The sequence below is a fragment of the Astatotilapia calliptera genome, chromosome 5 (genome assembly GCF_900246225.1).
Source record: "Astatotilapia calliptera chromosome 5, fAstCal1.2, whole genome shotgun sequence".
Classification (NCBI taxonomy): domain Eukaryota; kingdom Metazoa; phylum Chordata; class Actinopteri; order Cichliformes; family Cichlidae; genus Astatotilapia; species Astatotilapia calliptera.
Genome location: NC_039306.1, coordinates 31405548 through 31422776, shown reverse-complemented (window position 1 = coordinate 31422776; position 17229 = coordinate 31405548). Strand labels below are relative to the sequence as shown.

The 17229-nt window shown below is 42.0% G+C and overlaps 1 protein-coding gene across 7 annotated transcripts in view; it reads left to right on the top strand.

The window, feature by feature from the left end:
* The window catches only part of shq1 (SHQ1, H/ACA ribonucleoprotein assembly factor), a 46750-nt gene that overhangs the window by 4539 nt on the left and 24982 nt on the right, over positions 1-17229 (top strand). For 6 of the 7 annotated variants that reach the window (XM_026168910.1, XM_026168912.1, XM_026168906.1 and 3 more), the window contains exons 4-10: positions 2512-2640; positions 2757-2917; positions 2992-3104; positions 3193-3290; positions 9685-9842; positions 9936-10022; positions 10341-10394. In XM_026168910.1, coding sequence (XP_026024695.1) covers positions 2512-2640; positions 2757-2917; positions 2992-3104; positions 3193-3290; positions 9685-9842; positions 9936-10022; positions 10341-10394 — 800 coding nt within the window. The remainder of the gene's footprint in view (positions 1-2511; positions 2641-2756; positions 2918-2991; positions 3105-3192; positions 3291-9684; positions 9843-9935; positions 10023-10340; positions 10395-17229) is intronic. The other variant, XM_026168908.1, reaches the window with a different exon arrangement.

Below are 17229 nucleotides of genomic sequence, written 5' to 3'. Positions count from 1 at the left end.
TTTAAACACGTTATGAATATGCAATTTTTCCTGTCAGCTGAGATCTAGATCACTTTTAGAACATGTGATTCTGTGACAATGTGGCACTTCCTGTAGATTTTAAACCGAACCTCGGTGTTCAGCACACGTTACCTTGTTAATCTTTTTAGGTGGAAAAAATGAGATTCACAGTATAAATGTTCTTGCTTTAAACCTGCTGGCTCTCTGGGGACTTTGCTGTGTGGAGTCTTCCTCCCACAGCCCAAAGACATGCATGCTAGTTTAGTCGGTGAGTCTAAAGTGGCTGTAGGTGTGGCCATGAGTCCGCCTCGCTGTGTTAGCCTTGTGATGACTGAGCAGACAGACCTCACATCTTGTGCTGTGACAGCTGGGATAGGCTCTGACCTTCTCCTCTCTGCATCTCCTTTTAATGACTCCAGATTGGGTGAAGAAGGGTGTTAAGTGGATATCAAAAATAACATTTTTTTCATACTTTAGAAAACCAATTTTGTTTATGTTTGATTGTATTTGGACTTCATGGCATATTGTGACAAAATTATTGCTGTGTTTGCTTCACATGATGTTGGTGATGATGTTGCACTGTCACAGTTCCAGTAGCAGTCACCGATTGTACCTCGGGGGCATCTCCCCTTTATGCTTCAGTCATTCGATAAATGGTAAATTAGCCTTAGCTGGTCATGTTATTTTATCCCATTTAAATGGATGCTGGAGCCATGTTTAATGTCATAATGATTACAGAGTGCAGGAAGCTCTGTTGCACTGACTGTGACAGCTCATGTGGGATTTTCTTTAATTCTTTAATGAGCAAATCATAATGCTTATGAGTGTGATGTTGACTACTTCCCATCGCTGTGGTCTGTCTTTGACGTTCCCTTGCCCATAATCAGTCATAATGAAGCCGTCTTTACGCAGACATCTGCCTTATGGACTCTGACACCTCGTTGCCTGTCTGTCAGCATGGCCCCAGTTAACACGCAGCGTCCAAATAAGCCTGTAACATCTGCTAATAAAGCTCCGCTAATGAGTGTCCTTGTTTAGACTTATAATGAGCAATCATTAAGATCCCTCTTCCGGGCTCTCCATTCTGCAAGGCCTGCAACTCGAGCAATTAGTCATCTCCCATTGTAAAGCACTTCAAAGCCCTAACGCTTGGGTGTATTGAAAGTTTATGAGGTCTTTAGGCAACCATCAGATTATCTCTGCGTCGTTGCCAAGCCGTTCAAATCATCAATCATGTGTTGCCTATTTAGTTTTAATAGCGGTTCTGTGAAGCAGCTCCTGGAGTATGAGGCACGGTGCGGACAGATGGCCTGGTTGATCAGCAATGGTTTGTTGTAGAAACATGCATGGAATCATTGACTTCAGTAATCCATGATTTGAGTTGGATTTGATGCTGTATGGTATCAGGTATTTGTCATGTTGTTATGTAGGACTTAAGATCTTCTCTGATATTTATTGTGGTGTCTCTTTTAAAATGTCTGTGATCTAAATTCTCATCTAAAAGTTACCCCAGCGCAGTGTGAAGTCTAAAAGCAGCTTTGTTTGGCTCATCAGCAGTCGCACACACTCAGTCTAAAATGTTATGAAATGCAGGAAAGCAAGTAAATACTCATTTGAGGAATGCTAATTATCTAGCTTTGCGGGTCAGCTAATCATAGCTACAATTTTAATCATTCCTTATTATGATTTATTTTTTTCCCCAAAGGAAACTGCAGGTTTTGAAAAATCTTAAAAAAACATTGAATTAAGGTACAGAACAGTCTCTCTCAGCCTGGGTAGGGAGTAGTGTCGGTTGGAAAACAGTTTTTGTGTCTGGCTGGAGGCTGTTTAGATGTTGTGTACTTCTTGTGATCTAAAGTATGGAGACATTGGACTGTGTGGGCAGTGGCTGCCTTTCCACTGCAGGGTGGGAAAAACAGTCTGCTTGCTGCGACTGTGGAGCCCTACTCAGTGAGTATTTCAGGCATGCTAACAAGTACATACCCCACAGTAGGTGCTTTTTCCTACAGCGGCGGTTCAAGCAGCTGAAACAAGCTACGTATTTCCTACCCCTTTCACACACTCTGCCAGATGCTGGGGGGGGGGTCTCTGCTCGCCAGGAGGGTCGTGAGGTCAATGTATGTGCAGGTGCATCTTTGCGTTTTGGGTATTGGGTGGTTCTTGGGTACCTGGAGCCCTTGGACCCTGATCTCTGTTCACACCAGGGAGGGAGGCCCCTAATGGAGTCGGCTGCACATTGCCTCTGGGACTAACACCTCTTGGCGCCCTTTTAGGTCCTCCCTCCTTCTCCTGGTGGGATGGGTGCACAGATATCGCAGAGATGTGTGGTCTTAGGTCTCCAGTCCTCTTGCATCATGGATGGTGCAGTCCTCTCAGATCTATTTCTGTCTGCCTCTGGCTCCTGGGGGGTGTTATTGCTGCTTCCCGCCTTCATTTTCAAGTACATTTCATGACAAAGACACACACAATACATTAAACATGTGATCTCTTACACGTGCTATGTTGCTATAGGTCTTTTCACTCTTTGGGTCCCTAAGGAGACACCGGGAGAGCACTTCGAAGGTCTTCAGATGCTAACAAGTCTCCTCGCCCCAAAGGGCTCCCGTTCAGCCAAACCATTGGTGGAAGAAGTGAGTACTGGTAAGTCATTTATTCATTTGCTTACCTCGCTTGTCCAGACAGTGTTCAGTTTGTGCACACGGGTGGAAAAGATGGCATACAATCTACAATGTGGTGGCTTTTTATCATTTCTAAAGAGTGCAGTGAAAGGGTGGGAGATAATGAAGACGAAGATGAAGAAGACTTTGATTGGCAAGTTGAGCAGGAGATTTACACGGAGAAGTCTGAGGAAGAGCTGAGAGCCCTGCAGAAATACGGCTTTGGCAATCAGAGGTGTGGAGTATTTGCCCGACTGCAGGTAAGATCCATGGATAGATGAAGGTGCGTTACAGATTTGGACTTTAACTCACCCGTGCTGTAAATGTTCTTCAGAAAGAGCTCAGTGACGTGATCGACATCAAGAACCCAGAAGGAACATCAGCAGCAGAGAGGAGGCAGGCTCGGCTGGAGGCAGAAGCATCAGCCTTCTCTACTGACCATTACCTGTAAGTTTAACAAGGCTAAAAACCTCTCAGGTAAAGCATCTTTAATCCTCTTCTGTTTTTACTCAGTTATAGCTGCGTGTAATTGCAGGGCTGATTGGTTTGAGGATGGTGAGATAAAGGGGCTGCTGAAGTTTAGGCCATGGTGGACAAAGCTGAGCCCTTCTTCAGAGCAAGAGGGCGAATCTGGTGAGTTTATGTCATCATCTAAATCTGTTTAATTACTGTTGTTGAGATAAGTCTCTGCTTTGGCTGTTTCTAAAAAGGAGACATAAATTAATAAGATAAACGTGCTGTAATAAGAAGCATTGGGTGACAAAGTACTCATGTCAGCAAGTAAATCTCCTGCCTTTGAATCAAACTAAAGTAAAGGAACACGTGCATTACTCACTAAATGCACTTAAAAGTATTAAAGAAAGATGACTTGCTCTTGAGAACATGGCATGATACTGTTATGGAAAATGTTAAAATGTTCTTACTGATACATAACGATGTGTCAGCAGCGTTTCAGGATTGTAGCTGGATGACACACAGTGTTTTTTGTCTACTGTAGAGAAAGTCCTGCCACACAGATTTGTTTACATTTGTCTTTTTAATGTTAGATTTATTGTAAAATATGACAAAACCAGAGTTTTTAGTTGGATCAGGATCAATAATCCCACTAACAAATCCTGCAGATCTGTTGTGATTGGCCCACATTGGACATTTTTCTGTGATTGGTCCAAAGTCACAAATTTCATTTTTACATGGTGTGAAAGGAAACGAAGTTGGAAAATAAACCAGTAAAAGTCCCAGTTTTGTCACTGTACGGAAGTTTAACTATATATTTAATACTTGAGATATCTTAAGGCAAGGAACAGAGGTGGAGTTTTAACAGTTTCTATCACTCAGCCATACGATGCTGATGGGGTATTGTCATCACCCTGCAGAGCGGGCGGACGCATAAGTTTGTGAATGCGATAACTCAAGAACGAGGAACATAGGAGTTTGAAACTGATACCATAGGTATGTTGACTAAAGGTCACAGACTGGTTTGAATCTCAGTGTGAGACCCCTGCTCTAGGAGATGTAGTAGAGTGGAAAGGTAAAAAAACATTAAACTGAAATACTCTGCATAGTAAAATCTGAGTACTTTAAAACTGAACCTGCATGTGCATTTTAAATAAGTACTGAAAGTATCATGTTAATGTTTTCAGTTACTTTCCATCACTGATCTAGAAACACTCAGACCTGATACCCAATGTTTTGTAGTAGTTTAGTGTGCTGTAATGTGTTTGCAAGGTAATCATGAGCAACTCACATCTGCATTTTTTAATCATGAGCAACTCACATCTGCATTTTTTAATCATGAGCAACTCACATCTGCATTTTTACATATGCAGTGCATGCTTTACCGCCCTCAGTCTGCATCCTTTATGTCCAATTACTTAAAACAATGTCACACACATTCTGTGACCTGAATGCGGATCATTCATCAAGCTATTGGAACAGCAGCAAAGTAATTACTGAATGCTACCAGGAGGTGGCATGACATTTCAAAAATAAAGAGAGCAATCGTGCATTGTTTATTATATAAGTTTAACCTCTCACTGATCATTTTCCCATTCGCTGTATTTTAAATCGTCTCCCCAGTACTTCTGCGGATTGAATCAGGGCGAAAAAGAGTGTTACTGCTGAGCTTGTCAGACACTGACAGTATATGAAATCCTAAAGGACGCACAAGTCTCTGCAGCGGGCCCTTCTAACAGAAGGACAGACCTCAGCTTGTGCTCCCTGCTAAAAGTGCCGCGGGGCACTTGAACAGGAAAGACACTTGTCATTATGAAGGATTGAACTTGGACTTTCCCTAATCTCTCCATCCGTCTGCTGCCTGCTGACTAATTTAAACTATCATTTTTTTTCTCCTTTCTCAACATTTCCCGTCTGCTTACATTAATAGTCTATGAATTTAGTTTGAGAAGAGTTGCTTGTTGTCCGGAGGGGTCCCGGTTTCCTCTCTTTGTTCAGCCACTTCCACGGGAGTGATAGCTTGTGAACCCTAGCACTCTGAGAGACCGTGTAATTGTGCCATCCAGCCTCACTAACAGTCTGCTAATTCCAGACCTTTCACTGCGGCTCACAGCTACAGCCTGTGTGCAGTGAATGGATGTTGTACGCTTAAGGGAGGATTTAGATTAAACAGATAGCAGCATTGCTGGAGGGAGTGCTGCCGGCCGTGCTTTTACCAGCGCTGACGAGCAGCCATCAGTCAGCGCGGCAAAAGCCATTAGCCTCATCTTGGAGTTTAGCCTCTGACGAACATTACGGTTCACTGTAGCTCCGCCGGCTCCCTCTCCTCATTCTGCATTCTAAGACAGAGTGGCTCAGTCGGGAGCCTGGGCGTAGATAAATGGGCCAAATTAAACTTAATGGCTTGATTGACAGCTCGAATAGCATTAGCCTCAGCCGAGTGTGAAGAATGGCGTCAGTCAGGAGATTTAAGCAGCTTGCCGTCAAATCTTGAAAGCGTGCTCATGATTTTAACTGTTTGCCATATTTTTCAAACGGAGATCTCCAATTCCTCTATCTGGGTTTACTAGACACCCCCCCCCCCCCCTCGCTTCTGCTAAGCCTGATATATATATATATATATGTCACCTGACAGATGGATGTGGACCCAAGTGCTAATGAAGTAGAAAACAAGAAAACCGGCCCCTTTGTGCTCTCCAGTGTCAGGGCCAGCGTGCTGACAGGCCACAGCTGTCCACTGGAGGCCTGTATTAACGCACTGGTCCAGCTTAAATGCTCCTGACAGCTTGGCCTCTCTCTCTACCTGACACTCTTTGTGTCTTTGTTATGGCTAGATGTAGAAACCGGACCTGTGACCAGCTTAGATGGTCTTCTGCTGATTTAGGCCGCAACACTGCTCACGTCTGAACAGACTGATCATTAAATGTCCCTTTGATTCGATCTTTGACATCATCACAGTGTGAGTGCGCAAAATTAACCGACTCTCGTATGCACGGTCAAACTTTGACCTCTAGCATTTGTGTGATTCTGAGCATTTTCCAGCCCTCAGCAGTATTTTGACCAGGCATATTTGCTCCATGCCATCCGGCCATCTGGACCTGTAGAGAGCAGTGACGAGCCAGGCTTCCGTTCCAACAGGAGGATTTAGGTCAGAAATTAATTTGCAATCAGCAGAGGCCCTCATAGGCTGTGTGCTAATACCCACTAGAATCGACTGGCTCCGTAGTGGAGATGAATGAACGTGGCGGTGGGTAAATCGGGTACGCGGAGTTAATAGAAAATATATCAGCAGCATGAAGCTGCTGGGTCTGTGCTGAAGGAGAGAGAGGCTGCTTTGTTTTTCCTCAAGTGCTCACGCATCCTTGCATTTGCACGCACGCATGTGTTTGAGCGACACAGATGCGCATTCACTTAGATAGCTGTTACTTAAGCTAGTGAGTCACTTTGGTGTTTCATATTTATAGCTTCTCCCCTTATCTCGGTGCCTGTACGGTTACGTTAAAAGCGCACATGCACGCAGATCTTTGTGTCTGAGCTCTCCCTCTGCAGCTACACTGACGAGGGACTCGGGTAGTGTCTGCAGGGAGCTGAAACCTGACGTAATGCAGCAGGAATCTCCTTCGCAGCACAGCCAAGTTCCCACTGCAGCCAAGGAGATCACTCTGAAGCGCTGCCTGTGCGTGTGTGTCTGTGTGTGTTTGTGTGTGTCTGTGTATATCAAATGTGTTTGTGTGTGTGCATTTGCTCCAGCCAGCACACACCTTGCACACCAAGGGCTCGGAGCAGGGACTCTCTTTTTCTCATGCAGAGAGAGGGATTGCTTTCAGCTGTTTAATAAGCTGCTTGGTGGGGGGAGTTGGAGTTACAGCATGTTGCCGCAGACATTCAGCATGCCTTTCAATACTGAATGATCGCAGATCGCTTAAAATGGGATTGAAGTCTGTTTGTGTCGCCCCATTAGGCTTGCCACAGATCCCCATTAAGCAGATGTCTCTTTCAAAAGACAACAGTTAGCGAATTTGCAGAGAGAAAGGAAGCTGAGGTTTGGAGATATTTTCATGTTACAGAGCTCCAATTTTTCTTAATGCAAAGCCACTTTGAAACACGCACAGTACTAATAACATCAGCTCTGCTAATTTAGCTTATTTAATATGGGCCTATTTGTCCTATTTTGCTTCTGCTTTTCAACACAGAATCTAATCAACAATCACGCCACAGCCATGGACTGGGCAACAGTCAAAATGTGTGTGTGAGAAAACAGCGTGCAAACCTTCAGTCTGGGTTTCATCCGAAGACACCGTCACAGATGACAGATTCTTTTTCTCTTGTATAACCTGTGCACAGTTATTAGGCATGTCGTATTTTGGGGGATTAATTTGATTATCAGCAACTACAGCGCTCGCGATCAATCCAAAACGTTACATAAAGTCAAACCTGATTATTTAAGACAGTAAAAGTTTTGGCTTTTGTAGAGAATATCTGTGTGTACGTGAATGTTGGGCAGTTATTGGTGTTTAGAATTATTGTGCAACTAAATTACATTTTACAACTACATTCCACAAAGAAAGGACATGAGATTTTGGATATGTTGGATGTGAAATTGTCATATAGCATTGCAATTTTGCGAAAAATGTATCCTCAGAAAATGCATGAGAAAAAAATGAAGTCGACATCAAGCCATCGTGAGCTGGTCCTGATGTTTCCGAAGGAAAAAAGGAAGAAATGGAGATTCTGGATTCATTTATTTGTCGCAAGAAAGCAGCAGCATGGAGAATTTCACCGTTTGATCCAGGAGTCGAAGCTTTCGTGCATATTTCAGGATGTCAGTCTGAGCTCTTGCTGGTAGAGTTGGGACCACATTTGTGGAAGTGGAGAAATACGTTCGGAGAGAAAGAGATCGACCCGGAGCAGCGTCTAGCCATGTGCTTGAGGTAAAATAGTTATTTTACTGTGGAAAAACGTGGTTGGTGTGAACGCCCGCGTTGACTCTAAACTCTAAATTTACAAATAAACATTTAAAACAACATCTGTGACCAGTATAGCACCCCTTTTTTTTCTGTTTTTTTCCAGTCATCAGCCTTCCATTCATAAAGCCTGTCAGTTCTCGATAGGATTTTAGGTGAGGTGAGGCAGGGGACTGTGTCATTATTCTTTCATCTTTTTGCGATGGAGCATTGTCCTCCATAAAAACCACTCTCTTCTTGACAGATTCAGATCTTTTCCTGCACCTGCTTGAAGACGGTGTCTTCTAAAAACTGGCAGTAGTTTGTGAGCTGATTTTGAGGCGATCTTTAATCCAAAAGGTCGATTTTAATGACACCAAGATGTACCAGTACCCTACCTCCACCTTGCTGGCATCTGGCGGAGCTCTGTGCCTGTTACTGATACTGATCTGGCCTTTCAAGAATGATTCTCATTTCTTCAGTCCATAAAACCCTTTACAAAAATCTGTCTTCAGATATTTCTTGGCGCAGTCTTGATATTTTAACTTAACTTGGTCAGTGGTGGGAAGGTTTCAGTCTTGGACATGAACTAGAGCTGACCAATTCACACCACGAGCCACTGCTGTTTATATTGTTAGGATTTGGAAGCTACACATTGAAACTGATGATATAGTCAAAATGCTTACTTGCCTTATAATTGTGCGCACAGCGTTTATGCAACGAGACATAACTGTATATCAGTTTGCGGTAGGAAGACTATGACTTTTCTTGCCCTGACACAGTGGATGTAGTAAGACAGGGAGAGGAAAATCCATTTGATGCAGTCGTTTTGTTGTGTGGATTCTGGGATTTGAGGAGGTGGACAATGGTTCCTGCTTGTTAAGACTATCATTTGCTCTTGCTGTCCGATCTTATTGAGTGGCACACTACACTGTGATTTTTATTTATTTATTTTTTTGGTTAATAAAAATGGAAATCTAATCCAGCATCATCTGAATAAGAATAAATAAGACGGGTGTTTTAGTTTTCATTGACATATTCTCACACACAGCTGGACTGTAATCTCCAGTATTTCGGCGACGTGCTATGTCTATCACGGACGTGCGGTAGTGTGTGTATTTTATTTTCTCTTAAAATGCGTCAGGATTGGTCACAAATCTGTCCATATTTAACCCTACCTCACGTCTCATTGTAATTCAAAGGCTCTCTTTTGTGTGTTCAACACGACTACAACACGAGGTTAGCAAAATGGCATGCAGCTCATATTTATCCGGCTTAGTGTGGACATAATCTTAAAGACTTACTGCACTAAACCTATTTTTATTAAGCTGTTTATCCCTGCAGTGAGACTATGTGCCTCACCTCGATGCGTGCTGGTTTCAGTATGTATTTGATGTGAAAAATCGTTAATTTGCGTCTTTGACTTGTGGCCGAGGAGCTTTCTTAAATGATGTGTCTGTTGACTGTTTGTAAAGTCATTTACTGACAGTACGTTGCAGGGAGCTTACCTGTGAGAAGGAGCCTAACCACTGTGACCTCTTCTCACACCCACAGCTGGATTCTTTTTGTCTGCGCATTAAAAACTAGACTGCTTCGTGTGTTTTGACTGTCTAATCTTTGGTCTCGTGCAGCTGTACCGTTCACTGATGATGAGAAAGAGCAGCTGAGGAAATTCACCAACCGCTCCTACCTGCTGGACAAGGCGTCTCGTTACCAAGCGTGGCTAAGCCTCGTGGACATCCTGCTGGCTTACACCTACGAAGTGCGCTCGACGGAAGGGGAACACAATGTGAGTGTGTGTGTAGATATGTGTGAAGAGGAAACTCCTCCTGAGCAGCACTTATCCTTGGATAACAAAGCCCTCTATCCTCACATCCTTTAGACCGCCTTCCATTTTGTTCAGAGCCTTAAGAGATTACCAGCAGATCCTAAAGCTCAGTCCAGGTCTCCCTGTGTCACTTCACTAAAGGTAGCTGCTGCAGCAAGGCGAGAGGAACAAATCTGATTGCCTTGTTAAACCATGTGGTAAATATTTGATACAGCCTTAATGTTGAATTAAATCTCAGCTATGAAAACAAAATCTGTCATAGGTGAATATTTTAATTCCACTCGGTATTATAATGTGGAGCCTCCCCCCACTTTATTTCCAATGGTTCGTAACCTGCTCTTTACAGAACTCTGAGCATCTGCTTCGCTGTGGTGCTTTCACTTTATTTCAGTGGATGTTCTTGTAGCGTTTCCTGTCTGTTATTGCACCGATGACAAGTTTCTCTCTTCTTCCCTGGAGGTGGAAACACCGTGGACTATCAGAAAACTCAGTGGGACTCTGTGCTGGCTGGAGGTGAGTGAATTATAACGCAGCAAGAAGCACTTCAAGAGCGCAAACCTTCACCAAGACAACTCACTCTCTGGCCTGTATTCATTTTTGAGGGAACAGTATTTATTTTGTATGTATTCATTTTATTTTCTTTGTTTGTTTGTTTTCTTTAAATGCACTTTAAGAAGTTTGCAGTGCAGTAAAAACCAGAGCAGGGCTTTTCTTATTTAGCCTGTTGAAACCCATTTCATATATTTGATGAAGTTGGCAGATGTGAAACGTTGAAAATGAGCTCAAAGGTTAATGTGATATGTAGAATCCCCGTATATCATTCTCTATATGCTCTCAATGCAAACAATGGCAGTAGGAATAGCTTTATATAGCTCTATGTAGCGTTATTATCACTTTGACCTTCAGATCACACCTTGACCTTGAAGGAGAGGTCAGAGGTCACGCTCTATATGTTGACGATACCACACCACACTTCTGATTTATAAGGCCTTTTGTCAATTTCCCACCAATAAATCATGAAGTTGACCTTGGAGACCTCGGTTGCTGTAAGCTAAATTTTGTTGGGTTGCTAACATGACTCCACTCTGCACCCCTACAAAGTTGCATCAGAGTTCATTCAAAACCTTTTGAGCTGTCGTGTTCACAGACAGAACGATTGGTTTTGAGATGTATGCGGTGCAACCTTCAACCGACCGCTGGACTCAACCCCAGTACTTTTTTGTTGTGCTAACCGCTGCGCCTCTATGCTACCCACACCCTCGAGAAGCACCGCATGCATTTGTTACACAACGACTGTCTGTAGCAGTAACAGTTGCTTCAAGGTGCTGTATGTTGTAAGTAAAGACCTGACAATAATACAGAGAAAACCCCAATCATCAGACCACCTAAAATGAGCAAGCACTTGGCGACAGTGGAAAGGAAAAACTCCCTTTTAACAGGAAGACACACTAGCAGAACCAGAAGAGGGGCCTGAAAGCTAAAGGCTCTGACTCCCATTCTACTTTAAAACTCAAGTAAGCCCACAGTCCAAGAACAAAGCGGCAGAAATCATGGCACAACTGTATTTCAGGTTAGGGCTGTTCGATATAACGATATATATTGGATGACGATATAAAAACGTCTATCGTTTCATTTTACGCTATCGTTTGTTTCGTGGTGTCGCAAAATAAACTATTTACAGCAATATTTTTTCATCGTTCTGATGGTCACTGTAGTGGCTATATTAATTTCTTAAAGTTCTCTCTTTCTCTTATATTTAATATAACCACACTACGGACGGACAAGCGCCTGTTTTTATGCGTTGTCATTAGCAACAACGACGGTAACACCATCGCGTGTCCGCTTGTTTATGTTCCATGTAAACCTTTCACAATAAAGCTCAAGATCCTGTTGAGACTTTTCAAAATAAACTGAATCACGTGAAAGAGCAGATTATTTACGGATGAGAAGTCAAAAAGAGCCGCCAGGTGCTAAAAAAATAAACCTTAGACTCAAACGCTAGAACAGGCTTTTCCCCGCAGCACGCCGTGTAATAAATACTCACAAAGAAAACGGCGGCCTTTACAACTTATGTCTTAAAATGTATTGTTTCATGCATCTGTTAAAACACTCGACTCCAGGTACATGACACGCAGCTGGAAACACTTCCCGCAAGTCGAGCTGCCCGAGATTCACAGAATTTACAGAAAACGTTACATTTTTGTGATTTATATCGTTATCGGGACGACAGATGTCTTATATCGGGATATGAGATTTTGGTCATATCGCACAGCCCTATTTCAGCTGCTATTTGTAGCTGTGTCTTTGACCAGCGGTCCCCAACCTGCATTGGGCCATGGACCGGTTTAATGTCAGACAATATTTTCATAGACCGGTCCTTTAAGGTGTCGTGGATAAATACAGCAAAATAAAATGATACGACCAAGACAAAAACTGTGGTATTTGTAAATATAATAATAAACGTGAATTCACTGTGTAACCGGTCCATGGCACAATAAAGGTTGGGGACCGCTGGTAACTTTTATCAGCAGAGTCCTCCTGAAATGCACCAACCACATTGAGAGTAACATCCTCCTCTCTGCCCCATAATGCTCTCTGGTCGCTATGGTAACGCCATGGTAAGTTAATAATGGCATTGAAGTTTTCTTGCAAACCCTCCTCCTGGAAAGTCAAGTGTTAAGAAAAAAGAAGTGACAGGCCAACCTTGTCTGGCATTTTCTGCAGTCTTTGTAAAACGATTAAATAAATAAATAAAATGCTGTGCCTGTATTGAACCACAGGCTGTTGTTGAAACAACACAATTTGGATATAACTAAGAACGCCATAAATAAATATAAAAGTTTAGCTCCTCTTGTTATCCTCTCAGGCTTGTAGCTCCGCAGCAGCTACTGTCTGGCGGGTAGGCTGGATGTGGTAAAAAGTAATTAGACTCTTGAGGGGAATGTCAAATGCATCTGCGAGTCTGTTGCATATAAAGTTTCACTTTGTGTAAATATATTGATACCCTGGCTGATTTTTCTTTTCTTCTTCTTCTTTTTTTTTTGCCTTTTCCGTTACTGATATTTGCACTGAAGTAAACAGAGCGGGCCCAGGCTCCATCTATCTGTCAAACCAGAGGCATTTACTACAGCAGCAACAGGCGCTCCCAGCTGAAATTCTGAGTGTGTGTGATCTGTCTTCTACTGTCTGCTCTCACAACCTGCCATGAGACCATCGCTTTAGTGTACAGAGGGTGTTTGAACAGCATCAGACACAGGAGTCTAAGTTGTCTAAATTGAAAATCTCCATCCAGTCTGTTGTTTTCTGACAAGTTTGCTCTTCACATTGACACCGCAAAACAGCAGTGAGTGCATGGCAGGGTTTTAATAGCTTTGCAATTTTCATTAGTTTTTATTTTTATTTAGTTTTGACTTCAGATTTTCAATTTTATATCAGTTTTAATTAGTTTTTACCAATTGTTTGCTAGTTTAGTTTGTATTTTTTTTGAAAATCCTTAGTTTCAGTTTAGTTTTGATTAGTTTCAGTTATAGTTTTAGTTGTTTGCAATAATTAAGTGTAACAAAATCCCAGTTTCATCATATCAGTCATTCTCTTCTGCTTATCCTTGGTATGTTGCTATTCCAGCTACCATACCCTGCACCCTGCACAGGTCGCCTGTCTGTCGCAGGGCTAACACGCAGAGACAGACAACTCACATTCCCACCTATGGGTTCTTTAAACAAATAAATAAATAAAGGCAGATGAACAACCATTGATACCAGGCAACTATAAAATGTATATCTTGGCCCCAATGAGACTATTAACTCTTGCAGCACCAGGTGTTTGTAATTTTGGTTCAAGTGAATTGATAAACTTTTTGAAGGCAATTGACTCACACAGTTATGTAGATATCCCCATCCTGTTGTCTCGGGATGCATCACGCTGCCTTGTTAGCGTCTGTTTCTGGGGATGAGGGTTGAGTGTGCTCCCTTACCTTCTCAAGGTAAGCTAGGTTAGCCTTCTTGTGTGAGCTTTTCAAGTGCACTTTAAGGTTTGTGGGATTTTTTTCCCTTTAGAAATGTCCCTCATAATTTGTCTCTTTCCACTACAAGACACTTGCTTTATCCAAAACACAGTCATATTCAAAGTAATCCCAAATTGGACTCTGGCGCTTTCTCCCGACTTTTCCTGACATGATTCTGCGCGTGGACGGAGCAGCGACACAGACGACTCGACTAACGTACTGCCACCTGCTGGCATAATGAGACACGGCAAGAAAAAAAATCTGGAAACTAAACTTCATTTTCACTCTATTGTATGACACGCACACATCAATGAAAACTAAACACATTTTTGCTATAAATTCAGTTAATTTTAGTTAGTTTTGTGAACACTCATTACAGTTTTAGTTAGTTTTGCTTTTTTTTATTTTATTTTTATTTCCGTTAACGAAAATGTTTTTTCACTTCTAGTTTTCGGTATTTCGTTAGTTTTCGTTAACGATAATAACCTTGGTGCATGGTCCCTGACAACCCAGCTCGGCCATGTTTGGGCAGAAATTCCATTTGCTGTATTTTGCGTCATGCAGTTACACCACAGTTAGTTATGTTGCTTTCTGGGCTACATTATCATATAAAGTATTTCTGTGAAATTGTGCAAATTCTAGATGTCTTTGTCTGTGTGCAGTTTAGACTTCACAAGTATGATATAGTACAATACTCTGTTAACCACTGATTCTTGATCAGACTGATAAAGTCATTAGAGAAATGCAAAATGGTTTTGACTCATTTGGCTTGTTTAAAGGAACCGGTTCACTGAGAAGTGTGCATAGATTTGCTGAGTAAATCCTGACCTGAAACAGATATGCTTGCTTCAGAGCTTTCACATTTTACTCAGCACTGTTATCCAGATTACACATTAACGCCGCTTCTTGGAACAAGATCAAGTATTTTGTTGTGCAATATATTGTCAAATGGGAAGAGGTGGAAGTGACCAAAAAGCCTCTTCTGTGAGGAGTCATTTTGAAGGTATAGTTATGGGTGCACACAAGTTAGTGTACTCCTAGTGCCTGGATAAATAGGGGAGGTTGTTTCAGGAACGGCATTTGGTGTGAGATCTTTGCTGAATCAAGCATGTGGATCATCTGAAACGAGATTTCAATACCGGATTGGTTGAGGCTTGGTAGGTGCTGCTGGAAACTGTGCTACTGGATGTGGCTGAAGGCAGCCAAGAGGAAATGGGGAAGGCACAGCTAGTTTGGCTTTGACACCTTTTCATAAGTGACCCGCTTTTTCGAAATTTTAAGAAATGAAAGTCAAAAAGCATTTCAGGTCATATTAATAAACTGCTAGTACATACGCCTCCCATGATTATAGGACCAGTTTCTTGTCTGTGTGTTGAACTAGCTTTAGATTAGACACCAGTGCCACGTGAAGGAAGGCGCTTAACAATGACACAGAGAGACTGTGGACATACTTATATTGCTGCATGCAGCTACCTTGTTTCACCTCATCTCATTACTCAACGTGAGACTATTCCTTTGCAGTTTCAGTGATAGGTTTATTCATTCACTGAAATGCAAAGAAACCATTGTGCTGAGATGGCAGAGATCATTCCACGGAAAAGGGAAGTCTACTTACTCTTTTTTTCAGCGCACTTAACATTAGTGTGACTGCAAACAGGCGGCAAATCGTGGTTGTTTGGCTTAGATGTGGGCCGTGCTGAAGTTCATTTGTTTATTACAACATTATTACAACATCGCTAACACAAACCTTGAACTGGCTTCTTATTAACAACCAGCAACTATTTTACTAGTAGAGCCCGTTCAAGGAGACACTAACCAGTGTCTTTGCAGCTGCAGATATGCTTTAAATGCAGATACTCATAACATTACTGTGTTCCAAAGGGGACGTCTAGAAGGATGCACTGCTGTTTCTGAGACTGTTCCTGTTTAAAACATGGCTGTTGTGCATAACGAGAAGATTGCGGGTTGCAGCTTTCTTGCAACAGTTCTTCCAAATAACAGTGACTGAAGTCACTCGCCACAGGAAACTAGAGACAAAAAAAAAGTACAATGGAAACCTGTTCCGTTGACTTTACAAGAACCAGTTTGAATTTTTAGATCATCACAGCGATCAAGTTTTTGGAAAAAGTTGGAATTTTTTTTTTTTTTTTTTTTGCATCCGTTTAGGTGTGTTGTTTCAAACTTTGTATGGCTCAAAGTAGGGTTGGGTTTAAACGTTGTTATATGGGGGCGAGAGCTTCATCAGTCAGTGCCCTCAGAAAGACACTCTAGGGGAAATGCCCACTCTCACTCAGCAACACATGAGCCAAGTTTGAAGTAGATTGAATAAATGTTTGTCGAGACTGGTAAATTATTAGTTAGATTACCAACAGTTGTTATTGTGTTAGCTTTGTTTGGCATTTTGGTTTGAATAAAGCGATATCCATCCATCCATTCACTTCCGTTTGTCCTTTTCAGGGTCGCGGGGGGGTGCTGGAGCCTATCCCAGCTGTCATAGGGCGAGAGGCGGGGTACACCCACATTCACACCTATGGGCAATTTAGATTTTTCAATTAACCTATCCCCCGTAAAGTGATATCGATTCAGTAAATCCTGAATCGATTTTTTTTACAAATGTATTTTGCCAGAAACACCAGAATCTCAGGTTAAACTCACAAAAAGACATAAAAATGGACACAAAAAGCCCCACGGCATGTACATGGACATGCCGTCAGGGCTGAAAGGTTGTCTCTCTCCAACCAAAATTGACTGAACCAGCAGCAAAAGAAAATCAAAACTGCGCTTCACATTCGAGAAACATCTTCATTAGTTCCCTCTTACTTTTGCTGTTTTGTTTCCACCATGATAAAATCACACTTCCTGCACAGCTCTCTCTGTACGTCAAGAGCAGTTTCTAATCAAAAATCTGTTTTCTGCATTATTTGCTTATTACGCACCAGTCTACCGTTGTGTGCAGCTATGTTGGCCGCACCATTTTGTTTTTTTACAAAATTACTCCTTAAAAGAGAACAATTTCTGCTGTTCAATACTGAAGAAATTTAAACTTTTTAAAATTCTGCCAAATTACAAAACACTTGGCTGTGTCTCTAATAAACCTTTGTAACTTTGCTCTGCTCCATTTCAGCAGCATCAGGTAATGTTGATTCATGGTTTTTGATCTACTGCAGAATATTTTTAAGGTGGTTATCTGCTATAAAAAGCCAGGCCAGGAAAATCTCCTTCATGTTTTATCCTCAGTTACTTTGACACAAAGACATCTGCTGTGATGCTCACACCTCTGATGAAGTCTCACAGTGTCAGCTTTGTTTTTATACATAGATATAAAAATATGGATATGTAGTGAGA